This window comes from Apteryx mantelli, chromosome 2, assembly GCF_036417845.1.
Source record: "Apteryx mantelli isolate bAptMan1 chromosome 2, bAptMan1.hap1, whole genome shotgun sequence".
In the NCBI taxonomy this organism is placed as follows: Eukaryota; Metazoa; Chordata; class Aves; order Apterygiformes; family Apterygidae; genus Apteryx; species Apteryx mantelli.
In genome coordinates this window covers 116583242-116610290 of record NC_089979.1, presented here as the reverse complement: position 1 = coordinate 116610290, position 27049 = coordinate 116583242, and the positions used below count along the sequence as shown (strand labels likewise).

The 27049-nt window shown below is 38.6% G+C and overlaps 1 protein-coding gene and 1 long non-coding RNA gene across 2 annotated transcripts in view; one reads left to right on the top strand and one right to left on the bottom strand.

Annotated features, from left to right (window-relative positions):
- Positions 1-253: 253 nt before the first annotated feature.
- On the bottom strand, positions 254-13272 carry LOC106489017 (uncharacterized). The gene is made up of 6 exons (XR_010883444.1): positions 13209-13272; positions 11290-11473; positions 10764-10803; positions 10255-10323; positions 5994-6128; positions 254-1423 (listed from the first exon to the last, which is right to left on the bottom strand). It is a non-coding gene; the product is annotated as an uncharacterized lncRNA (long non-coding RNA).
- Positions 13273-13347: 75 nt separating this feature from the next.
- The window catches only part of GOLGA4 (golgin A4), a 66069-nt gene continuing 52367 nt past the window's right edge, over positions 13348-27049 (top strand). The window contains exons 1-2 of the mRNA XM_067291290.1: positions 13348-13545; positions 18060-18155. Of these exons, the coding sequence (XP_067147391.1) occupies positions 13459-13545; positions 18060-18155 (183 nt within the window). The 5' untranslated portion in view covers positions 13348-13458. The remainder of the gene's footprint in view (positions 13546-18059; positions 18156-27049) is intronic.

Genomic DNA, 27049 nt, shown 5'->3' with positions numbered 1-27049 from the left:
ATGCTAGGCAGTTACTGCTACTCTTATTTCTCAATACTGTGCTGTTATCTCCATAGTGATTTTCTAATTCTTTTTCTCTAGAAACATCACTCTCTTCTGTATTTGCATTATGAGGGTTGGTTTTGAGTCCTATGTTTAGAATTCTATTGATAGTTTATATTTTCAGTATTTATACTTCTCCTTATTTGTAAGTATGTCAACAAACAAAAATATACTTAAGAGGTTAAAGAGCAACAGAGCCCAGTCTGTAGCATGATGTTAAAAAGCAAATAGTTCTTACTTTTTATTTAAAAATTAGCAGTATTTTCTGTGACTAATGTACCTGATACATTTCTTATTCTTAAAGAAAGTGTTTCATTTCATTAAGCAAGCCATTAAAGTGTATTCAGTATTTGCATTCTTCTCTTTCCCCAGCTAAAAATTCTTCTTTCTGGAAACACTGGATGGAAAGCTCTGTTTTCTATGCTTTCAGTATTTCTGAAAATTTTACACCTATCTTTGAGCAGCCTCAGCCTTTGAGCAGTCTTAGCGTTAGGCTAAATTAACAGAACAACAAAATTCTTCCACTTCAGCATGAACGAAATGAGTTTCACTAACTAGAACTATTTTTTATTAATAGAGTTCATTTTATAGGAGTTACCATTCCTTGTATGTAGTGGTGATCTTCTCAAGTAAACATAAGGCGATGTTCTCTCCCCTCATTGTTTCCTTTGCACCATATAACAGAGCTTTTGTCCTGATCCTTTCTGCTTGTGTCTTGTTAGGGTCTCTCTGCATGAATGATAAAACTGGATTTATTTGTATGTAAATCAGTTTAAAAAGTAAAAACTGCAATCCTTTACCTTAAAATTCAGAAGTTTTATTCATGTTTGGACCAAGAGCAATTTGAAAGCTGGTCGTGTACATGTCTCTCTGCTCCAGATTGTGTTTGCAGTCCACCACCTGCCTCTGTTTTTTGCTCTGAGCCTTGTGTTGAGCAACTGCTTTGTTTACCTGTATGATCTCTGTTTTTCCAGTTTTGGTTTTGGAGACTAGGTATTATTCCGATGCAGCAATTCCCCTTTGATCTGCAGAGAAGTACCAGCTTGATTCTGAAGTTTTTCAGGATGCTTATATAAGAGAAATTGTTTCCAAAACTGCTCGACAGCTTCATGGTTGTTTTGCAGAGTGTGAGGTGATAGCAACAGAGAATATTTTATATATATCTGCACTGTGCGCTCTAGATTGCCAACACTGCAGAGCCTAAAGCAGCCTCCTTCACAGTGATGTGTTATTTCATAATAGTCCACAGTTGCCTTTCTGTACCTGACCTTCCAGTGTGGCTCATGCTTGAGCCCATGCGAAGTAGACTACTCCAGAAGACCCCAAGCCATTGCTCGTGGGCAGTGTATTACCCAATGAGACTTTCTAGCATTGTTCATAGCTGTAAGAAAATAAAAGGTTGTAACTGAGGATGGCAAGAACAAAATCTGATGTTGCCTGCAATTCGTTACATGCTTAGTATTGTCCCTAATGGACTAGAAAAAGTTTGGACCACTAGACTGTAAAGAATTAAGTATCTGGAAAAGTATTTTTGAATAAAATTAATGAATGTATGAACCTCCATATTGCATTCAGTTAGATTAAATTTAGGTAATGAAAGCAATTTTTAGTTCAGCAAGGAAGAGAAAAAATACTGCATGAAACATTTTCAGTGCAAACCATTAGATGATTTAGCATATGCTTTGAACAAAAATTATATAATAGCATGGCAATAGTTAATGCATTATGACAGCAAGTGAAGGGTTATCTTTATTACAGTATCTGAATGAAGCCAAAAGGAAGTTATGCCTTCCTTCTAAGTGTTTGTGGGCATATTTATAGTATTCTTATGGAATTTCAACTGGTTGCAACGCTTTTTTCTGACCATAGTGGGCTTTTTGCTTTTCTCAATGTCTTAATGAATAATTAAATTATATCCTTAGAGCAAAATTCTAACTGCAGAATTATCTTGGCACTTTGGATCATGCCAATTTATATTGAAGAATGAGCTGAACAGATGTGTCGAGAGCTTCATGATGTGGAAATAACATTTCATGCTATCTTGGGTAGTTAAAGGGAAAATACAAATACATGACACGTTACATGTGGAAATCAAAGACTAAATAACACATCTCTGTTGTAGCCATTATCAATGGGAGACAAAATTACACCTCAGCATTTCAGTGAACTCTGCGTATTCCAACCCAAGTATCCACAGCAGTCCCCCTGCCTGAGTGCAAGGTCTGGGCCTTAATCTCAGGTAAAAAATTAAGTGTAGCACTTCTGTGAATAAGTATTATTACATGTGGTTAATATAAAAGATTCACAGAGTTTAAAATCATACTGTAAACCCTTTATTAAGCAGTGACTTGCATCATAATTCTGATTCATTTCACTTGCATTACGTATACAAATTACTGCTAATCAGAATAAGCACGTCATGATCTGGCTCCTGGTTTCATAAGAAGGACCTGGCCATGTTGGTAATAGAAATCAAATTGCTTGAAATGCTTTAATTTACCCAGAGTAAGAACATGATGCAGTTGTTTTGCTTTTTTAATGCCAAGTTAGTTTGCTTTCTGTTGTAGTCCCAAGTTGAAACTTGTAAAATTGCTAATACCTTACTACAGCTGAACTTTCAGATCATGACCTCTAACTGACCCAAAGACCCTGAATGTGATTTAATACTGATGCAGTCCTCATCAGCTCATCTCTTTCATAAGTGAAAAATCGCATCCCCCACAGTGTTACTCCAAATGAAGTTTCAAGTGCTGGAGGACAAGTTGAGGTCAACTGACAATGAGCCGAGTTTGTCTTGATGTAATAGTTTAAGATCATATTGCGTGATATCTTGTATAATCATTTACATCTATGCAGGTTTACATCTATGCAGATGTAGAGAGTCAGATGATGTCATCAAATCAGAAGTGGAGCATTTTACACTTAAATTGCAGGTTGAAAGTGATTATGCAGAATGGAATAGAGAATCTGTGGTTATATTTATGAAGCTGTTAGTATTAGAGTTTAGTAAAGGAAGAATGTTCTAATTCAGGAGAATTTTAAATTCTATTTTGCTGTATTTGTTTTTTCTAATCTCTCATTTTGTGCATTTGAAAGCAGAATAATCTTTTATCTTTAGAGTCTGTATATAGGGGACCATTAAAATAATTTAGAATACAAAATATTTTACTCTTCTAATTTTAAATATTGGCAGATAGTCACTTTATTTGGGCCAACAAATGATGTTATCTGAATCATTTGTGCATTTAAGATGGAAAATGTAGTCTGATGCAATACATTTCTTCACGTTCTCAGCTGTAAGCCACAAGTCAGATAAGCAGATTTAATTATAATTTCAGATTCTTATATCAGAGTGTACAATGATATAGATGTGCAATCAAAACCACTTTAAGCTCCAAAGTAGAAAACAGACATTGTGCTATTGAATATAGACAATAGCACTGTCTAATAATTGAGCATTTCTTACTGAATGATTCATGTTTATGTAGCATGAAGTGTAGTCTGTAAACATCAATGCCCGTACATGTGACTAAGCCAGGATTTACAGTATACGCTTATTTCTATTGCAAGCTCAAATAAAACCTCAGACCCAAGCATCTCCAAAATTTGGGAATAATGGAAACTAGCTGCAAAACTCTGCAGTCATCTCTAGTCATCCTTGAAAACATGTTCAGAAAATAATAAAAACTCCTCAACTGCCTAGTGTTTTTCATTGCAAAAAGTTAGAGAGCTTGCAGAGGCTTTGCCCTCTTGCATGCAACTCACTCTTTTTTTGGATCCCATTTGAGCCTGTAATCCATCTTAGCCAACATAGGCTCACAAAAAAGACCCACCAAAAAAAGTTTTCAGATGTTCAGTTTCCTAATTCACCCAAGGTGTGACTACATTGGCTCTAGCTTTGACAGGAGGAGGAGCGGCAACATGTAGCCTAGAGCAAGGCAGGATGGCACCTTTCAGAGCAGATCAGCCAAAGCAGTCATGAAACTGCAGTGTGAAACACTGCATGACACAGTGCAAAGAGAACAATAATTACATGGAATTGAGAGGCTGGGAAGCTGAAGGAAACAGTGCTTTATTTCTCCAGATGTATTTGCTATAAATTTAACCATATTATTGCAACCCTCACACTGTCCCTTCAGATAAACAAAACAAAACAGGTGGTTTGCAGGTACACATGATAGTAAAGATTTAAAACACATTTTAAACAAGTTAGAGGTACAGAAAAGTACAGATGGCTTGAAGCAAATTACCAGATGAGATACTCGTGTGAAGACTTGTCACTATTTTGTGCTGATAGTTTTTTTGAAGCAGGTTTTTCCTCTCTACACATAACATTGTAATCCTTCAATTACAGGCATCAGAGTTTGTTTTGGATTGTTGGAAAACTGGTATTTTGCCATTTACAAGACAAGCGGTCCATTTTAATAGATACACTCATTGATAAGGAATAGTTTATATTAATAATGAAACATAATTATGCCGTGAGCTGCACCTCATATTTATTAAACCAAACCCAATGTCTCTGGCCTGTTTTGGAATAAGCAAGCAAAAACTTCATGTGCATGAGATAGGAGTGTAGAATCAAAGTGAAAAAATAAGGTAAGCAAAGTTTAAGACAGAAGGAAAATGACCATGATTAGAATTTAATTTGAAGTAGTGCATGTTGACGGATGAAGATTCAAAATTGTGTAGTTACTTGGGGCATTCTGATCAGCTTGGCAAAAGCTTCCATTTAAATAATAGTTTTCTGAAGAAGTGCTTCATGATCAAGAATCTGCACTGGCAATATTTCTTTGCTAGCAGGGCTGGGGATAATAAAGAGGTGGCATGCCAGTGGCTGTCATCCTTACATGCAGATGAACTCCTACAGACTATGAAACAGTATGAACGTACAGTTAGGGAAGGGATCTTTCTTCATTATGTGTGTATGTAATTAAGTAAGGATGTCTTCTAGACTACAGGGATACAAATATTTTTAATTACAGATCTGAAAACAGTATCAAACTGTCCATGTTCCAATCCCCTATCTACCACTGAGTTGCTGTGCATTACTATACAAATCATTTGAGTGTCTGGAACTCATTTTACTTCCCTGTAAAATCACCTGAGTTTATTTTACTGGCATATCATCAGACCTACCTAGCTTTTGTTTCTAAAGCACTTCAAGAAAACTAGATATTATGTATTTAAATCAATACAGAATAATAATTCTGCTCCTATGGTAGTTCAGTAGAGGTGATGAAGTATTCATTATTTTCAACTGAAAGGTAAGTAACTCTTCTTTATTCAGAAGTGCCCTATGGGCCTGTCATTGAGAAGTAGGTCAGACATAAAAGGAATTTCAGGCCTAAAGCCCTTGAGTCTCTCCAACCAGATATTCTACCTTCCTCAGTGGGTGGCAGAGCTTGTAGTAAATCCTTGGAGCCAGAAAGATTTAAGGAGGATAGGAAGCCCTTCCCTCCAAAAAATTTAAAATTAAAAGTAGGAGGGAATTTACACTATGATAATACTCAAGCAACAGTATCACAGGATCAGGATATCAGCTTGAATGTTGACAAATTCCTAATCTGAAATTGGTTGAGTGTGCTTAGCTCTGTTACAGTCATAACCTTCACAAGTCCTGAATTCAAGTACTAATTGATAGATCTAGCTACATAAAACTATTGTCTTTGTGCTTTTACATGTATTGGCTTTGTGTAATCACAGAACAAGGTTATTCTTCTTCAAAGATGCGTATTTGTTCTCTTTTGCAATAGTAGAGCCTACAAACTGTGATGCAGGGAAGTAGTATAGTTATCCTTAAATCACTGGTTTCTGTATTCTGCATCAATCAGTTTGATATACTTGATACTGCAGAACGAAAGTGAATGTTTTCCTTAATGACCTAGCAAATTCTGCAATATTGTAATTGGGAAAAATACTTTCTGATTCTCCCTGAAATAGTTGCTTACCTTGATAGTTGCAAGTGCTATTCAATTCATCTCTTGAAAAATCTGTCATACGATGACTCAGTGACTTTCTACAGCAGTGAATTCTGCTTGGCGTAGCATCTCTATTGATGTGGTTTTAGATGTTCAGCACTTTACCTAAAGGGATCACACAAATTAAATTAGGGGGTTTTTTTTAGTTCCAACTGTATAGGCTCACTGTCTCTAGATCTTTGCATGTATACTTAGCCCTGCTGAAGAGAAATGATCAGGTCAAATCATTACTTCTTAATGACAGTACTTAAGGGGAAAATATGATAATAGAATCAGAAAAATCTCAGCCGGGAGATAATCGAATTTTATGAATGCATAGCTCTGTATTCTTAAAAAGTATTTATCTAAGCAGTCATTCCTTTGACCCTTGTATCAGTAGTTGGGCAAGCAAAGAGGAAAACTAACCATGTGTTTGCCAGGAACTGGATAGTGTCACTGTTCTAGTTTAAAACATCAACAGAATAGAGAGGCAAAACAGTTTGCCCAGGGTCAGTGAGCAGTAATGGGAGAACCAGGAATACAACCCACTTCTCCTGGAAACCAGCCCGCTACTCTGACCATAAAGAAACTCTGCCTTCATGAGCAAATTCTTTTCTCTTTTTAGACATGAGTTTCCTACACATATTATATATTGTAATTAAAAGGCAAGTATGAAGTTACTCAAGTGACTGTCTATTACTAGCTAATTTAAAACCAAACTCATGACTAGCATCACTGTTGATATAAAGGATCTGCTGTTTTATAGCATCACTGGCTCCCTTTTTGTGGCATCCAGAGCTTTTAAAGGAAATGCAACAATTAAAGTGAATTAGAAGAGGCAGTTAAGGGAAAGGTTTCTACACACCAGCCAAAGCAGAAAGAGAATGCCACTGAACAAGGTAGAAAAAAAATGATGAGCTCTTCTTAACTTTTTGTTTTAGGACACTAAGATTCTTGCAGGATCAAATCCAGTCCCTTGCATTTAAATACCTCTGTGTCTTATACTCCCACTCACAAAAAGATCCAGTTCTTATATGAATGTATATTTTTGCCATCATTACTTCTTTTAGACTGTTCCAATGCAAGTTCCAAAATCTTGTACCCCTAATTGTTGACTTCTATTTAATTTCAAGCTTAATTTTATTCCTGGACAGTTTATACTCATCTGCTCTTACACCAACTTCATCTTTGAGCTTAAATAGCTCTTCTTCCTCAATGCACTTAACCCCTTGATGTGTTTATAGGGAACAATTCTATCTCTTCTTGCTTTCAGTTTCCTAACCTAATGGCCACTCTTTTTACCTCTCCTAAAACAGGCTGTGCATTTCCTGGCCATCAGAACATCCCTTCTTTGCAGCGGAATTATAATCAGTATTGCAGACAAGTTCTTACAAGGCCTTTGCAGGCATTGACACCTCACTCCATACAGCGTAGAGTTGCACATGGCCTTATGGCCATTCAGTTGAATGATCATAAATAATTTTTCTCCCCTGCTGTTTCAACTAGTGAGTCTGTTTACTGCAGTAGTTCTTAGTAGTCTTAAATGCCTGAGCTTGCACTTTGTACTTTTGGAAAGAGAGGTGTGTGGCATGAAACATAATCTCAGAACAACTTTCCCAGTAGAGCAGAGAGCTTCCATTCCCTCCCAAAGTATAGAGCAGCAATGCCTGTGAGCTTTTTCTTGCTGTGAAGTGAGTTAAGTCCTCATTTTGAACAACAACTGTAGCCTTTAGGCTGCCTTTCAGCTTTCTTAGACACTGCCCTTGCTCTGTTCATAGCTTTGAGCACTTTGAACACTTCCACGAATCCACCTCTTCCTTAAGCCACTCACTATCGTTATTCAAATAGCTATTAATGAAGCCTTTTTGCTCATTTTTTCCTTCACTGTGAACAGACCAATAACTGAGCACCATAGGTGAACATATAAATACACAGATAAATAGAAAATACACTCTTTCCACATCAACCATCAAATCAGCCACATGGTAAAGAAATGTAATACTTGATATCCAGCAAGTTACTTGCAGCAGCATGTACTTTATACACAAAAGGGCCCTGAATTACAATTGATACAGAAGCTTTAATTTTTTGCAATTCCACAGCCTGAATGTTTTTAAACTCTCATCCCATCATGGGTATAGTTTTGCATTTATAATACTGACAGTGACTCTAGAGAGGCATAGTCATAATCTTCTAGAACAGTGTCATCTGGTGGTAGTTGAAAGTTACAACATTTAGATACAAAAGTAAAAATGGCAGTAAAATCAGGCTAGACAAATGCTCTGATTATTTATTCATTAAGTCCAGCTTTCATATTAATACTTGCAGGGTTCTATTCACAGTCATATAGTTAAAGGATTTATCTTGCACGACTACTTTTCCATTTCTTGTTCTGTAGGCTGCATATACAATGAGTTGTCACTGTTTTCATTGCACTATCAGATAACATGCTGTCATCTGTAACCTTTGTGCTGAAGTAAAGATCAAAATACTTCCTAACTGATTGAAACTATTACCGATATACATATGTATTGTGCCTTGTATGACTGCTTTAATAGTAACATTAGTATTTTTGATTTTAGAAGTAGGAGTAAAAACTGTAATTATTACAAAATACAGCATCCCATAAGGTGTCTGCAACAGCGGTGTGTATTTTAAGCTCTGGACAGTAACTCCTGTTATTTGATTAGTGCTGCCTTGTGGTTAAGTTGGTCTACTATTACTAGTTCCTATTCATTTATTTTCCAAAGTAATTGCCTCAATGCTAAATATTATCCAGTAGGAATAATAGAAGTATTTCATATTAGACATTATTTTGACAACACTCTGATAATGATGTAAAGAAAAATTCAAGCATTGCTGATGGCAAACCTCCTTTCGAAACAAAATATGAACCAACATTAAAAAGTTATCATAAATGCTATATATGTTATATGGCTTTCTTTTATGTCTTTTCATATTTGCAATGGATGACTGGATGGAAAGAACAAGCTATTAGCAAATTCATACATTTTTCACAAAGAAATTGGAGTTGTGGGTTTGGAAAAGAGTACTGAAAGCCATATTCATAATTTATACCCAAGGCTTTCCTATGACTTCCAGAAAGCTACTATAACTTAAAGATAGGATTTTTTAAAGCGGACTAGACTGGCTGGAGGCCATATGTATTAATACGTAAACCATTATTAGTGACTAAGATAGTAGTAATTCTTTCAAGTTCAGCTAACAAGCAGCCCTGATACTGGAGTGGGATTACTTCAGTTTAAAGTTAAGCAAATTGCTCAACAAAGACCATACATTCCTGAGCAATCTGAAATAAGAACTCTGGCATCATAAACCTATCTAGCTTCTGGCTGCCTCTGTCTCTCTTGCAACAGCTCCTGTACATGTGGGACTCAGCACACCAAGCAGAAAATTATTTGCTCTTTGTCAGGTTAGTTTTCTGCAGACTCAACACACTGAAATGGCCGAGAGAAAGGTCTGACAAGCACTGTAGCTGGCACAATGCAAGGAATGAGACTGTAGGGATGTGTGGACCACTGTCACCAACAATTAGAGCAGTTTAGACTGCTATGAAAACACAGTTTTTCACATTAATGCTCTATTCCCATTCCCATGGAGGTATATTAACAACTGCCACAGATTTAAGTGGGGACAGAACTTTCTCCTTAATTACCTACCATAACCAGTACCTGCTAGCAGAAGTGTATTTATCCTTCACAGAAAATGCAATAATGTCAAATAATTGTCTTGTTTGGCATATGATGTAGCTAAGGAAGATAAAAAATGAGGGACAAATCTTCACTTTCAGTTACTACTTTCTCACTTCACACAGAAGTCTAATAAAATCAGATGAACTCTCTGGAAATAAAGTACTATTCAGTTAAATAAGGCATTCTGACACCCAAAAGGGAGGGAAGAAAAACTGAATATGGTTCCAGACAATTCCCCCAGGACTATGGAGTTTGGAGTAAATGGTTTGTATATTGCAAAATAACTTGCCCAGGAACTACAGAATTTAAAGCCTTTTTAGAAGACTTATGATTGTGTCTTGCAAAGTTAGCATAACTATCTTCAGAATTTGTATACTGTTGCTTAATGTGGGATATCACTTTATATTATCTAAGCAACACTAGACACATAGCAGCGCATCACAGAACACTTTTGTACCAACTCAAAAGTACAAAAATTCACGTTGTCCTTGATTTTTATAGAAATGCCACCAACTTATATATGATTAAATGATACGTACAAGTATTACTTCACCTCTTCCTCAAACTCAGTTTAAGCAGCTTTGGAGAACAGGAGGTGATTATGCCCACTGGAATTTAAACAACAAAACACCTTGCTGTTGTGAAAAATCCTCTGTAAAATGACTGCCATATGATTACCATGTTGGTTTAGTAGTGAACAGAGTTCCAGTTAATCATCTTACATTTTCTATAGTAACTAGGATTTTTAGTATAGGAGAAAACAATTTATCTTTTATTATGGTTTCTAGTCTCATTTTCTGCACCACAGCCTTCAGTCCTATGAGAAACATGCAAGAGAACACACAAACTACCTCAAGCTTTAGATTTTCCAAAGAAATAATATGGCACTCTCTCTTTTGTGATGGATACATATTATGAAGGAATGAACAAACCTATAAATGTGAGGAAAAAACATTAAGAGAAAAAAACTGACAAAAGTAAAGAAAGGCAGTGGCAGCAGTAGTAGAATACACAGTGAGAGAAACAGAGAAAAGAAGACTTTACTTACCACATTGATATCTTGACAGATAATCCACCAGGATAATGCTCTGCAAGAGAAGAGGCAGCTGCAAGCTCTGCTTTTTCATCTGATAGCTGTAGGAGCCACTTTCCTTTCAATATACATCTAACCATCAAACTCAGATTTACATTTAGTGACTTAGATTTTAAATTAGAGTGTAATTACAGATGCTGGAGAAGAGAATGTGTGTGCTCATGATAGAGCACACAGATATGAGAGAATCACAGATTTATTAGTAGACTCAAGGATGCAGTTTTTAGAGGGTTTCCCAGAGCATTCCTCAGGCAATGCCTCTCTCGCTTGCTAGCCTTAGAGCTGTACATGGGATATTTAGAGAGGACTGAAGTAGAGAATTGATGTTTATGAGCTGCAGTAAACTGAATTGTCCACCTTTTCTCATTTCCTTGTGGACTGCTATTCAGGCGTTTTTGCCCTCTTAGTCCTGGGGACTCTTTCCTATACTTCTGTTTCCAAGCCCACCTATAGAAAATATAAAAATCTTCAAAATGCATACCTGACTATTATGGCTTGTAGGTTCAGACGAGCTTCTGGAAAGGTGGTTCAAATCAACAGATAGTCATTCCTCACAAGAAATCAGTAGACTGCACAAAACACTGCTGCCATCCAACGTTTTCATAGTAGTCCTAATGACTACTACCGAGAGAAAGATCACTACCAGCCTCCTAGCTTATCTGCAGCTAAACAAACCATTGAAAATTACCTTTTTTTATACATGTAGCAAAAATTAAGAAAAATTTACTGCAGTTTGTTTGCTGCAAGGTTTCTTACTTATTCAGTCAGTGTACAGCAAACTATCCATTTCTAATACAGTCTTTCCACCTTTACTTGGATAAATAACATACCTCAGATTTATACATAGAATAGTAGTCACAGGTTTTCAGGACAAAATGAAAACAACATGACTTTATTATAAGCAGGCCGGTTTTCAGTAAAACACAAAAGCAACTTTTGAGCATGGTTTAGTCACAAACTTTCACAAGCCAGAATTGGCACATTGTAAAAGTGCATGAAACTACCACTAATCACCACAGATTGACAGCGTCATGCAAGGGCTTATACACTCCTATTACAAACATTCTGGCAAGTCAGCTCGCTGCATTACTTTACCATACCCCTCAAGATGAAAAGGATTGCTTTGAAATGATTTATCCACCCATTCGGAGAACAGCCATTATGGAAGAAAAAAAAAAATAGCAGAGAGCTGAATCATCTTCCACTTCCTTAATGTTGTACATTAAATTAGCCACATCTTTTCCTGGTATGTTTTTGGCTACACAAACGAGCAAATTAACCATAATAATGCAGTACAGCATGCAGGTTTGGGTAGGCTTTTTTCCCTTTCTGACTTTATGATGCCCGGGAGCTTTAGTAAGCTGCATAGCCGTGATGATGGGCACGCTGCCCATGGTCAGTTACAGCAGCCCAACAGCCTGGAGGGGGTTAGTCCTGTACCCCTCCCCCATACAGAGTTAAGTAGTCAGAAAACTACTTTCAGACCTCGACCATCAACAAAATAATATTACCGCTTATTTTTGTTATTGGCTCTTTCTGCTAAGGAGATTGTGAAGTTATTGCTTTAGTTGTACTGATACTGGACACACTAAGAAGCTACTGGATGCTACAGTGGTTTAAGTGCCATGCTGATGATGTGGTTTAAAGGTAACACATTACATTAAATGGTTTCTGTGGCCCCTTAAACTGTGAACAGTAGTGGAAAGGAAATTAACCCAGTACGGACACGGCTTTTCTTATTATCAACAATCTGTTTTTTCACCTTTCTGACGGACAAACGTAGCTGACTCTCCCACCGGGGGGCGGAGGCGGGAATTAACGTTTGGTGGCTGAGAAATGAGATCAAACAGACTAATAACGCGATTCGCTGAAATCCGGTGCCTGCCGCATTACAGGAAACGCAGGAGAGGCGACGCCGGAGCCGCCGGGACCTGCCCTTCAGGGCGCCCACCCACGGCCGCCCCCGGGAAGGGCAGTCAGCCGGGGGGCAGCGGGTGTCGGCGGTTGGTGCCGCCGCCAGGCGCTGGCGGCGGGCTATGTGTATGTATCACCGGGGCAGACCGCGGCGCCGGCGCAGGCTGAGGCCGCCGCCAACCGTCGCAGGCGGGGACCCGCGGAGCGGACTGCTGGCGGGGCGGGGCGCCTCCTCGCTGCCCGGGCGGCGCGGCGCGGCCCTGAGCCGCCTCGGCGGCCGCCACGGGGAAGGCATATGGAAGCGGCGCCGCCTCGCAGCGGGCCCCAGGCGCGGCCTCCGCCCCGTGGGGCGGGACACCGCCGGCGCCTGCCCCGGGGGGCGCGACGGGCAATTCCTGCGGGAAGTTTGTGCCTCGCTGCGCGCCGTACCGTCCCGTGCGCTCCCGTCCACGTTGGCTGCGCAGGCGCAGTAGCCGCGGCATTCACCTGCTCAGAGGTGGGGGGGACCCAGGAAGGAGACTCGGTGGTGGCGGCGGCTCCTCGGGGCCGGGGGCGGGTGGGGGTGGCGGGATAAGCGGCGCGGAGCCGCCGCGGCGCCCCTCGCCCGCCGGGAGCAGAGCGGGAGGCGCTGCCTAACCAGCGGAGGGGGAAGAAGAGACAGCGGAGCGTAGGCGCAGGGCGGTAGCACCCTCCTCCGCTCCCCGCCGCCACCCTCCCCGGTCCCCCCGCCGCCACCATGTTCAAGAAGCTGAAGCAGAAGATCAGCGAGGAGCAGGCGCTGCCGCGGCCCGCGGGGGGGCGTGCGGCCCCCCACCCGCCGCAGGTACCGCGCTGCGCTGCGCCGGCCCCGCCCCCTTCCGCCCGGCGGCGCGCGGGGGGCGAGGGGCGGGGGAGGCGCCCGCGAGGCGGCGCGCGCGCCGTGCTGCCGTTGGGGGGCGCCTGGCTCGGGTGGCGCAGCCCGTGGCCGAGGGGGCCGGCGACGGCGACGGCTCCCTGTGGTCCTGCCCCCACCGGGACGCTAACGGGACCTGTGCTGGGGGCCCCTGCCCCCCTCCCCCGCCCTCCGGGCTGGGTGGAGGGCACGGCGCCGCGGCTTGCTTTCGGCATGGGGTGTTCTGGCCGTAACGAATGCGAACCTCGTTACTGAGCCGCCTCGTGTCTCTGGAGACTCGAGAACTCCCCCCCCCCCCTTGGGCTACTCCACAAAGGCTGTCTTTTGGGGAATTAAAAAAAAACACCTCTTGCTTAAACGTCAAACAATAGAACAGAAATTGCTTTCTTTTTTTTAGCAGTTAAAAGGAATAACATTTTAATATGCACTGGATAACTATCCAGCATCGAGATCGCTGGTTATCTTTGATCCACCACCCCATATAGCTTATTCCACTACAAGCTACCTCTAGAGGAACTAAGTTTCATGATGCCAAAAATAACCGAGTAACAGAGTGGGTTACTTCTCTTTGATTTCTTTTTGGTCCCCGATGAAATTTTATAAATGAAGTTGCTGATAGCTCTTTGAAAGTTACATAGACCCTCATGAAGTCAAACTTGCAACTTCAGAGATTTATTTTCCTTGTCATCTTAATGTTTGTTCTTTCAACTCCTGCAAGACCCTCCTGTTACTATAATTTAGAGGACCGTTTTGCTTATTTTGACCTTATGCTTCCTTTATGTGTAGAAAAGCAGAGACCATAGTATAAAACTGAGATCAAGACTTTTTTTAGTGATAATTTAATTGGCCATTTTTCTCCTGTATGTATTTACACAAAATACAATTACTGTTGGCTTCTAGCAAACTGCTGTTCTTCAATGACAGTATTACACATGTAGATATGCTGAGGTTACAGAACACATCTCTGAGAGTGACAGTGGCCAAAAAAAATGTTGTGATTACTTGATTCAGTGTGTTGAAGCAGAATAAACTTGCTGTATCAGTTTAAATTTGGTAGAAGAACTTGACAAGTTAACTTTGTATTGACACACCAGGTGTTGAATCAGATATTGTCTGCCTGCATGTGTCTGGCTTCTTGCTGGGTTAAGCATCTTTTGCCTTTCTGAAACCAGTGTAAAAGCATAAAACTGGCATAAACTCTGTATCCTGTGAATGACAGGCTGTAGGCAGATAATCTGGCTAATTTGACAGGTAGATGATTGGTTGCCTGGGTGTGATCCGGATGTAATATGAACCAGTGGGTGATGTGGCACTGCATGGTCCTAGTATTAGACCGTAGTTTCAAAATTGCTGATATTCAGCTACTTAACTAATAATTTAAAAATTGCTCATCTATCAAACTGGGGCAATATCTTTGGCACAGGAGTGGAACTTTTATAAAGTTTTATGTAGCTTATTGATTTTTTTCTTTAAATCATTTCATAGCTATCAAATCTGAGTCTTTTCTAGTGTGTATATAGTTAAGAAAGTACATTTTTGTCAGTGGCAGCTTAGAGCAACAAATTGAATGGGTGAGCTTTGTATATGGTGAGCTTTTAGTGCAGTGTAAAGAGATGTATCTGCAAAGTATAATATTATTGATACACTGCAGCTAAATCATGGTATCTTGCACATAGTATTGTAACTCAGTCCAGGACATTCAGTGCATTTGTCAAAGGATCAACACTTACTAAAAATCAGCCTTGTGGATAAACTTAGGCCTTAGTAAGTGTTATTGCCACACATACCCAACAGCAAATATACTACAGACTTCATTTGGCTGTTAAAAACATCATTTGCTGATCTTAAGAAACCTAATGCAAGAGCTTATGATAAATGATATTTTCATCCATTCCACTATACTGTTGACAGAGTAGATCAGATCAACTCAACATTTGTCATGAGTTGAAAGGTAGAAACAGAAAATGATAACATTTTTATTTTATTTAAAATAGTTATCTTGCAGTGTTGCTTATTCTTAAATTGATCTCAAATATCAGTACTTGAAAAATAGAGTTAAGCTTGATCTTAAAAGTAAGAGCTTGATCTGCTCATTCTTCATATGTCACATAAAAACAGATAGTGTAAATAAGGAAGGACAGAGAAGGTATTGAGGCCTGTAAAATGCACTGGATTCTTGCAGGGAGTATGGAATATACTTTTGACCCTTGCATTTTAGTAATTTAAATGCTTACATAAGCTGCATTCAGTTTACTGGGTACTCTGTGTTCATTATATAGACTATCAGTCACTTTTTATCAAGACATTTTCAAACAAAAATGAAAATATACAACGCTGCTTATAATTTTATGATACTTTTGTTTATATTCACTTTTGCTCTTTTCGTTCTTATACCCTGTTGTAGAGAGTCTTTCCCTGAACTATCTGTGCTGTTTATTCTTTCTTGTATAGTTTTTTTAATCTATCCTGATTTTTTTTCCCCACTGCTTCACTTACCGTACCCTCTCTGCTTTATTCATGTCCTCTCCCCTGGGGCATAGAACTTGTTATTAGTACTCTGGCTTAGGGTTGTCTGAGACTAAATCTACCAACCTGCAACTGATTAAATCCAGAAGTAATATTTCTCCAAGTGTAATACTGAGGTGAACACTTCTGCTGAGTCCCTTTGCAGGCCTCCCTTTTCACAGCTAGAATTGTTGGCTAATTAATGCCAGCTCTCTGATTCTGAACACATGCTTTCTTCTCCATGTGCTGAAGAACATGTCTGTCTTGAACTGCTGACAGGGAGAAGAAACTCCTTTGGCTGCTCCAGGAGTCTGTTTCCTCTCGTCAGTTCTACCCATCCTCAATTTCAGAATCTTCTTGTTCATTGCCTAGGGCCAGCGACTACCTCTGCAGAGAGTAGCATCTCTGAAACGACTGTAAATTGGCAAGAAGTCCAAATGCAGCAGTGAAAACTGTGTAGAACCATTGGGGCAAAATCAAGAGATGCCTAGATACCCCGTCTAAAGAGTAGGAAACTGATGATAAATGTTTGAAAAGCTTTTCCTTTCTGGATGGTGGGGTCTAGAAGCTATTTTCTTTAAATGACTGGAATTAGCTTAGGGAGTGGGAAGAGAACTAAGAGCAGGATATTGGCATGAACAGATCTTACAAATACCTTTGGAGCAAAATTTTTTCAGCAGTGTATACAGCTGCCATAGTGAGTGGTCATTTGGTACCAAATAAGGTGTTTGACTTTCTAGGAGTTTTTTTTCTGAGATGAGAAAACTCTGGCCATTAGGTTGGGCCTGTAGATGTGACTGATTTTGGAATAATCTATTGTATTTTATATGATATTGGACTTTAATTTCTAGCCAAATGCTGAGAAATGTACCCATAGGTTTAGGATATATAACAAAGTGTAATTCTCCAAACTCCTGATTTGGGGGGGTTGGGTGGTGTGGGTGTGTTTAGTGGGTATTTTTGTTTGTTTTTTAACTTTTTTTTTTTAAAGAAGAGCATCTAACTCTGTGTTTTGGGCTTGTGAGAAATGGATTTTGTGATGCAGAATGCAAATGCAGGATTTATATATGGCAATATAAATGATGTCACTACACTGAAATGCCAAAGGGCTTGCAGTAGGGGGTTTTTTGGCAACAGGATTTGGTCATTCTGACTGTATTGTAGAATATACCTAATGAGAGGTCTTGCTAACTAGTTTCTCTATATGTGAAACTAGCTGGTATTTTAATGTTCATTAAATTTATACTGACACATCATGTTTGAATATGAAGTATGAGACTGGTAAACCAAACTTAGGTTGGGTTGGCTTGTTGCGACCTCACTCAGCCTAAAGTTGTGAAATAGCTTTGAAGAGATGTTCAGTGCTAACAGGACCAACAAGTTCATATTGACTTCATAAAATGTGTCACTTTCTTCTACTGTCCTTCTTTGTTTAGATTCTCTGATTCAGATTTTCTTTGTTTAGATTATTTTTAATAAATAAGTTTTAAAAGTTTTGCAAACTGACAGGTGTGAATCTACTTTCATTCAATCATTTTGATAAGGAGTAGCATCTGATCCATTTAAGAAATTAACATAAGAAATAGTCAAAAGGAAAAAAGCTTGTAAAGGACAATTTATTAAAAATAAATAACTACTATGATGCTAAAATAGTAGGAAGCTTGAGTTTCAAATGTGTTCTAAGAGGACCATGATCATAAATTATTAAAATAACTTAATTTTGTTGCATGCAGTCATGGCTGATTCATGACTTTTTCTGCTGGAGATTTTGTGTTGAGGTAAAACTTGTCACGGACACCTAGAGGGACCTGAAGTGTTTTCTTTAAAACGAAAATCTACACAGCACTTTATTTTAACAATAACTATAATATTTCATTAAATTATGATATGGAAGAATTAGTTCTGGACTTAACTTGCTGATATATGTGATCTCTGTGTAGACCCCTTCCAAAACCTCTCCACCAACTGGCAACAGAAGCAGAACATCTTCATTTACAGATCAGAGTGATGAAGGCACTTTAACACCAGACAAAGAGGTCAGTTGAGAACTGTTTCTCCTATATTTTTTAACTTTAACTTTCACAAATCTAACTATGTGTACTTGATTAGCCTTTTTTAATCTTCAATCTCACTATTTCCTGTCCATTTATACTTTTGAATAGTCTAATTTTTAGGTTAAATCACAGCATATTTAATATTACCAAAACAGGCCTTTAAGCTGTAGTGACCAACTACTAGATTAGGAAGTTCTTTTATGTCCTTCTCCAGGGTTTAAAAATCATACCCCCTCAACTAAATGCAGTAAGGTAGAGAGAGAGAAGTTACTTTCAGAGGGTATTATTTGTTCTTCTTGCCTTTTGTCGTTGAAAAGTTGGAGATCCTACTAATGCTAGAGGTAGCTTGGTGGAGACTGGCCTAATGGCCTAAGCCCTTGTGAATGTTTCTAACTATACCGGTAGTAATTATCAAATTAAAAAAACAAAACAACAACAACAAAAAAACACAAACAAACGGAGCCTAAAGTATCAAGTATACAATGTTATTAAGGTCACTTTCTATCAGGACGATGGATGACCATGACTTGCATGTTACAGCAAACAGGGTCAATATTCCACAGTCATCTTTAGTCAGCTTGAGTACTAAGGCTTTGCTGAAATGATTTTTTTGTTTTTAATCAAAATGGACTTAGTGCAATGTATGAAAATGGCAGATGGAGTGAAGCAGGGAGCTGTGTCAGAGGAAGTCTTGTTCCTAGCTATAAAAAAAAATGTATTCTCTGGGTTTTGTTGAGTAAAAGGTCCTTCTTGCAGCGGGCTGATCTACTTACATTTTTAATATCTCATTTTCTTCAGGAGATGATCAGTTATATCTGAAATTTCTCTTACGTTGTAATGGACACTACTAGTGATTACAGTGTGGCTGTTTGTTCCTGCACTGATTTTACAAACAAAAGGAAGACTATCTCATGGTTTGGTTTTATGCTTTGGAAATATGCTTTGCAGTGTTGAGTCTTCTAATAAATGCTTTTTTCCTTACTGTTGTGTTTACAGAATGACTTCCCTCAGTCCCTGGGGGGAGGTTTTCTGTTAACTGATGCTCATAATGTTAGCAAGCAGTGTCACCCTTAATAAATTATTAAGTATATCAGCAAGGAGAGTTTGCTGTGTTTTCAGGAAAAACAGCCTGCGTTTCTACTCTTAATGCAGAGCATAGAAGTGACATATTGCCTCGTGAGAACTGCCTCACAATGCAGTCTAGAAGGAAGGAGTTGGTGATGAGAACCCATGGCACCAGTGACCAGTGCAAAAATAGAGATTCCTCTTTAATATACGTCAGTAGTAGAATGTGGCAAAGGTTAGAGGAATGATTTGGCCAAGGTTTTCAGGCTCTTGAAGCAACATGAGCTTAGTAGTACATGAAACAGTGGAGCTGTGAGACGCTGAATGATGTTTCTGTGTGACTGATTCACTGTTTTATTTGTTGTTGACTTGACACTACCTACACAGAAGAAAGAAATCTTCCCCTCTTTGCAATGAGAAATAGTAAGAGGAAAGATTAAGTGATGACACTTGTCATCCCTGTTACTCCACAAATAGCAATTACTTTTCTGCTCAGATGGTGCAACTCACACGTTGAGTCAAACTCGGAAGGCTTTTTCTTAACTGACATTTAGTTTTGAGGGTGGCTGCTTTTATTTCAGATCTGAAGAGGGCTTGTGTATCTGAAAGCTTATTGTCTTTTCCAGTTACATCATTTGGTTTAATAAAAGATAGTATGTCTCTTCACAGTCCTTTCCTCAGTTTTGTCACTGGACCATCACGGGTGCAGGAGGACTATTCTGATAATGTATTATTTAAAAAATAAATATGTTTGCAAATCCTGTTGAACTCTACTGATACGTTACCTGTATGTTTAAATGCTGCTTACATTCTTCTTCATTTCTGTGGATTTTGTCTTTCAGTGCTTCACTTGACTTACATTGCCCCAATCTGTTTTTTCTAGTATATTTTTCCAGACAAACAGGAGAAGCAAAGGATTCCCCACAGGACGTGCCAAGTTATGTTGGAAGAATGTTATCATGCTCTTAAATACAGTGGCCACACTTGAAACGATCAGAGGGGGAGAGAAGGAGAAATAAGATTAAGAATGGAAATAGTACTAAAGTAATCTCAGATTTACAGCTATTCCTGGGCTTAGGGAGCTGCTAGAAGAATTTTACTTGTGAAATACATTCTGTAATTAAAAACTGAGAAAGCAGTTTGCTAAGGAATGAAAACCTCCACTTTTTAGTAAAGGCTATTGTTATATCAAATGGAAAGTTTTACTAAAATAAAGATAAATTAAAATGATCAAGACATGAAAGCTTCTCCAAATATTCTTTGTAAATTTTAACAGAATGGTTAAAAGCAAATCATCCTTGAAATTTACTTGTTTGGATTGGATTTTTCATAAAATTCAGTTCAGTGACAGTAATTACTATGCTTAAAAACCAGTCATATATACATATATATTTTTTTCTTTTTCCAGAGACACTATCTCTGAAAATGTATACTCTGCTTGTATGGAAGGGTTATGTCTTTTTTGGGGCATTTCTTTCAAGTGGCGTTCTTGTCTGTTCAGACAAATATTTTAATGTACAGTTTTCAGTGGAAATGGCATTATAGCAAACTAAATTTGGACAACATTTAATACACTTAAAAATTTTGTTTTTAAAGAGCATCATATCCAGAACATTTTCTCAGTACATGAATTGTTGCTAACCTTTTGGTACTGAAAGCTAAACAAAATAGTGACAACTATGTGGTGCTTCATAGTTCTTGTGTATGTTCTCTCTCTTCCCTCCGTCCTCCTTCTGTTACATTTTATTATGTCTCTAATAGATTGTTTTCAGATTCCCAGTGCTGTAAGATCTAAGTTGCAAGCTCTGCATGAGAACGCTTTGTTTTAAACTGAATATTTTTAGAATAAAAAAGTTTCAGTGAAGGAAAATCTTAATTTTTTTTAATCAGACTAATGTCGTAATCTTATATTGAACAATATGCAGGCCGACTTCTTATGTGTTCCGTAATGATAAGATTTCTTTTTTAAAAACTGAGAAAGTTTTGAAATTTTGAAAAACTTGTAGCTTCATTCATGAAACACTTGCATAAGCTTGTCTTTTCTCTGCCCGCTCTCTTCTTCAGCTTCTATTTTGGTGGAGCTGTGGGCCTCCAAAGAGGCAATGTTATAGAGAAGCTCATAATTTCTTCTTGGGGAAAGCAGAGGGTCTGTCTAGTTGTATATTCTGTTTTTGACAGTCAATAACATGTGACTGGAGTGGGAGGTAAAAGTATATACTGAAACTTCCCCAAACCTTCCAGGAGTTTGCAGTTCAGATGTTTCCTGAGTCAGTCTTGGTGTCATTGTTTGAAACAGCCCCCGATGATTAAAACTTGCTTGCTTCCTACTACTTCCGGTCCTTTCAAGGAAAGGACAGTGTTTGGATTTCAGATTTTTAATCTGTTACTGCATTGACTCCTGAATACAGTTCTAAATAAAATAAATCAGTCATATTCAACAAAGTTTCTAGAAATTCAAGATTTTCTTTCTGTTCTATATTATATTTACAAGACTTGCTTGTCTGTAGAAGATGACAAACCTAGTTCTGAGCCACTGACTGAAAGTAAGGAGCTGATGGCTTGCTATAGATGACCTGTCAGTCATGCAAGTACAAATGTCACTCATCCTCGCAAACGTTACAGAAGTGACAGCAGAGCACAATATATATATAGCTGTTTGTCACGCTGTCATGCTATGAAGGTTCGATAGCAACGACTGAGACAGTAATATAATAATAAAAAAGATGTTTATTTCCTCACACAAGTTCTTGGATTAGTAACATCCATTAAAATAATGCGATTGCTAATTTAGGAAGGATAACACAAAACCATCAGTTACTAATTTAGAAAGGATAACCTGAAACCGTCGATTACTGCGTTATTAATGGGAAGGACTGCTTATCCCTACTTGAAAGCTTTCTTGTTCACTCTCCTAGCGAGAGGGCTCTCAACCTCGAGGAGTTACCTTAACCCAGCGTCCCAGGAAAAGGGGAGGGGGGGGATACTCACGGTCCAGCCGGAGAGGATGATCAGGGCACGTTCCCGTCCCTGCTCAAACTCTCCTAGCTCCCAAGTCTCTTTTTATACGGCTGGGGCTCTGGGCAAACACTGCTTTTGCTGACTTTTAGCAAGTTTCGCAATCACAGGACTGTCTGTTTGTCTGCTTGGGAGGACCCTGCTAGCGAGGCAAGACCACAACACCTCCGTATTGCTTCTTCCCTCCCCGGGGTCCGTGCAGATTCCAGGTGGCAGACCTCTTCAGTCTTGTTAATGCTGCCATTCCGCAGCCTTGCGCATATCAGTCCTTGCGCATATCGGTTGGTAGACGACTTTAGTCCTGTTAACTCCTCTGTTCAGCAGCTTTGTGCACATCAGCTCTTGTGCTATCAGTTCTTCTGCGTATCAATTGACAAACTTCAGTCCTGTTAACTCTTCACTCGCCCGTCACTGTTCTTAGAGCTAAAGATAAGCTAGCGATGTACTCTTCAGTCTTACTTTAGTGCTACATAATTCCTGTGGTTTTTTTTAAATGAAACATTTTTCTGGGGTGGGCTAATTAAGCAGGACAAATAAAATGGGAAATAGAAATAAGCTGAGAGATTCTTCTTTCAGTACCTTTGCTAATGCTGCATCTTTCATTGATTCATGCACTTTGAAGTACTTCTAAATAGATAAGGGTATGCAAGGGTGGTTGTGTTTCAAATATGTTAGTATTTTTTTTTCCTTTTTAACATGCCAATTTAAAACTAAGTTTGGGAGGCTGTATATCCTAGCTTTTATCTAAAACCTGGATTTCATAAATCTTGATAATATACAGGCATGTTTTAGATTGCTCATCAGAATGAAAAGCAAATCAGAAAAGCCTTATGTTTCATCTAGGTATTTCCTTTTTCTGAAAATTATAATGCAGCACTCACAGATTCTGTGTTATTTTTTAATTGCAGAGAGAAATCTTGAATCTTTAGTTCTTCCTTCATTTTTTCTTATTCCCTGAGCATAGCAGGGATATGTACTTTAAAAAAAAATTATGCTGCATATTGCACAAACCTTACATACCTACATAAGGTCAGCGAATTACTGAATTAAATGCAACTTTTTTTTTCTGTCATTTCCTAATTTTGACAAACACACCACGTTTTTTACTGTGTGGAATGAATTTCTTGTCAATAAGAGTTGAAGCTCTAAACCTTTGACCTGGTAGCTGACATCCCCAGGTCCTTGAACTGTGAGCAACTGATGAGGGAATACTGGCTTTTCTCTTAGACAAGCTTACAGTCTAATACCTTTCCCTCTGTCTTACTGTGTACACAGCATAGCAAAGCTGTCCATGTCAATTATAGAAGCTTTTAGGTGTTAAAATACTACAAACGCACGAGGACCATGATACACTCAGCTAACAACATGGGTTTAGTTAAATGTTTGCACATTCTGTATGTTTCAAGCATGCTTCAGCCTAGTTGGATTCCCAGCTTTTCTAGCTGTGTTGATCCCACTATCAGGTATAGCACTAATGTGATTTTAGTGATATGTGAGACAGTATAGCACCAGATATGTTTAGTTTGTCTGAAGTTACTAAGGTAATTCAGAGTAATCTTAAGGCCAAATCCTGAAGCGTTAGAATCCTTTGGGGAAATACTCGTATCTGTTTGATTTTGGCAAACTAGCTATTTTTTTTCCTTGCCTATTTTCCAGTCATAGGTGAATCATTTTTATTTTGGAGACTTCTACCAAAGAAAGAAAAAAAAAGTTAATTTGCAAGCTAGTATCAAAGCCATACTGAAGAGTTAATTTAAAAAATGCAGCTAAAAACAGGTATTTATATTGGAAAGTGTTAGGTAGTGTAATTATAGTCTCATTAGAAGCTAATATAGCTGTTAAAATGTAGCAGGTAATGAGCTGCTGAAGAACCAAAATGCTGTGAGCAAGTATTTAAATATTTTTGTTTGTGGGCACCCAGCAGCTGAGAATGGAGGATGAGCTTACTAATAAGATGCAACCAGTTCCAATTGTGCTAAGAAAATACCATTCCTGGACCATGACTGAGCATGTTCTGCCTTTGATAGCTGTATGATGCATGAAGCTCTTCTCATGGCTACTGGGGAGGAAATATCTTGCAATTTCATATCGATTACCACTTTGCATCAAAGAGTACTGTTGTCTTCTGCCCTCCTTTATTCATGCGTTTGGCTCCTTCCCTTTTGTGCTTGCCTTGTCTTTTTTTGCTGTAGACTCAAGCAACTGCAGAACGAAGCTGAGATGATTTAGTGACATTCTTGCCTCAGGGTTTTGAATAGCATCTGTGAAACTCAACAGTATTGTTAATTGTATTCTACTGTTTGTGTAACTATTAGTTGTGATACAGACCCTGGAGTTATATGTCTGCGAACTTGGGCAGTACTGCATCGATTTATATTCATAAGCTTTTTTCTTTATTTTTCTTAAAACTATAACAACTAGTAATGTGGACTAGAATATTTTAAGCTGTGCAGAAGCTGGTGCCTTGGATCTCCTGATCTTGCTAAAGAAGATTTATATATACTCCCTTACAAACTGCTTACCAAGTAGTATGAGTAGATCTTAAAAATTAGCTCCTTCCTTTGTTTAAACCTCTTTGTCTTCTTACCCATAAGGTGTTTTTCAATTAACCATTTAAGACTTTTACTGTGTAACCCTCCTGTTAGATCTCGGTTGCACTGACACAGTCATGAACTGGAGAGGATGATTGAAAACGTAACACTTCACAGATGCTGAACATCCTGACAGTCTAAAGTTTTTATTTTAGATGAAGAATAACTTACTAGAGATGAAATAGGAATTCTTTTTAATGCAAGTTGCTTGATGTACTATTTAATGGAATTTGGATGAAGTGAAATAATGCTGTGGTGAAATTTCACTACTTAATATTTTGAGAAGCAAACATGAGCATACTGTTACTATGAAGTGATAATTTGAACCATCTGTGATTCCTGAAATTCTTGACAGTCACATCTTTAAAATAAACTGACTCAACCAAGCTGAAGATAATATATGTTACATCTTGAAAAGCCTCATAACCCTTTGGTTAATAGTATTTGCTGTAATCCATTCACAAGTTGTTTCATCATCTTAACTGATCTTGTCTAAACATACAGACTAATTTTTGTCTTAAAGATTTCATCAACATTTTACTTGTGGTTGAGAATTTACTTACTTCTAATTCATGAGGCCATCAGGCTTGATTGCAATACTGCTGTTGTATGTTTGTATGCTTGTATACATATAGTGTTTGCTGCTTCTCTTTCTAGCACATTTTAGAGGTATATATGCAAGATGCAAAGCATGGCCAGGTTATAAGCTTCTACAGCCACCATCACTTACAAAGACTTCCTGGAGGAAAAGTTTCATTAACACTTTTCTTGTCAGCTTCTTTATTTTTTTTTCTTGTCTAAAAGCTCAGATGAGGAAAGAAATTACTTGGGATTTTGTATAGCTGAATAAATCTGCAGAGGGAGCTTTAACACAACTTTTGTGAAAAGTTTAGGTGTAATTCCTACCCACTTCAGAGTGGGGGTTGAGTTTCATGTTACTCTTCCTTGGTCTGATTGTGGGTTAACGCTGGAAGGGGCAGCCCTACTTTCAGCCAGCAGGAGCTCTGCCTCTCTAATATCTGACCACATGATTGTGTCAGTTTATTGATCTGATAGAGGAGCTGATGATGTGATGGGTTGGGAAAGGGGGCTGGTGAACAATCTGACCAAACTCAGCATGTGGTTGTAATCACAGTGGAGGCAATGGGCAAGTGAGGCCAGGCCTATGGGATGGATACTGGGAGCAGGAGGAATGGGACCATCCCTTTCAGTAGCAGCTTGTGTTTGTAGGAGGTTAAATGTGAGAGGAAGTTTCACTAGAGCTTCTTGGACCTAGCTAGTTCTTGACAAATCATCAAGTAAGCTGTTGGAGCGTTTGTTCTGCCAGCGCTGGGAATGCCAAGGGCAGGACAGCAGAAATTCATAATGGAAGTCATCATTAGTCACCAGTGGTTTGAGAAGTAAAACTTCAGCATAAATTTTAGAATTAATACTGTGCAGATGCCTTGTCCATGAAAACAGTTCACAATTTGGGGGGGGTGGGGGTGGGGCTGGCAGTGAACCAAAACTTCTTTCTCTTTGTAGCTTTAGACGATCTTCTGATAAAACTAGCAAGATTCTCCTGCAATGGACTTGTGTGTTAGGAGTACGTACATGGTATAGTGAATCAAATAGGAGACAATAAAAGCACAATGTTTAGGTTTGTATTTTCCTTTGTTTTCTGCAGGATCAGTAATTTAGGTTTTAGCTGCCCAGGTTTTTAGGTAGTTCTTTTTCTCCTTCAGTGTATAATTACATTAAAGTCTTTTCCATATCTGAAAGGGAGGCAGTGTGATGTTCGGAGATGGTGTATAGCTGTCACTGAATGTTATGCACTTAATGTATTTTCTGAAAGTGCTTAGTAGACACAAATTATAAATCATGTAGCATTTCAGATCTTTTTATACATCAAAATACTTTTCTTCTTTCAACTGTATAGTTCAGCTACTGGAGCACTGGAGTGAATGTAACACTTAGGAAAACTCAAACCTTAATTTGTTTTGCATTAGAATTGATTCCTTAAAAAAAAAAATGTAGTAACTTGGAAAAAAAAATTGTTCTGAAGTAATGGGAAAGAAAAGCCATATCATGTTTTGGTTCATTCAGCAAAGAGCACAATTCTGAAATCTCAGTCTTTAAGAAAGTTGAATGTGGGACTTTTGTGTATAAGTAAAATTATGAAAGAGTACTATTTTGAAACCTGTTACAGCATCCTAACAACATTAA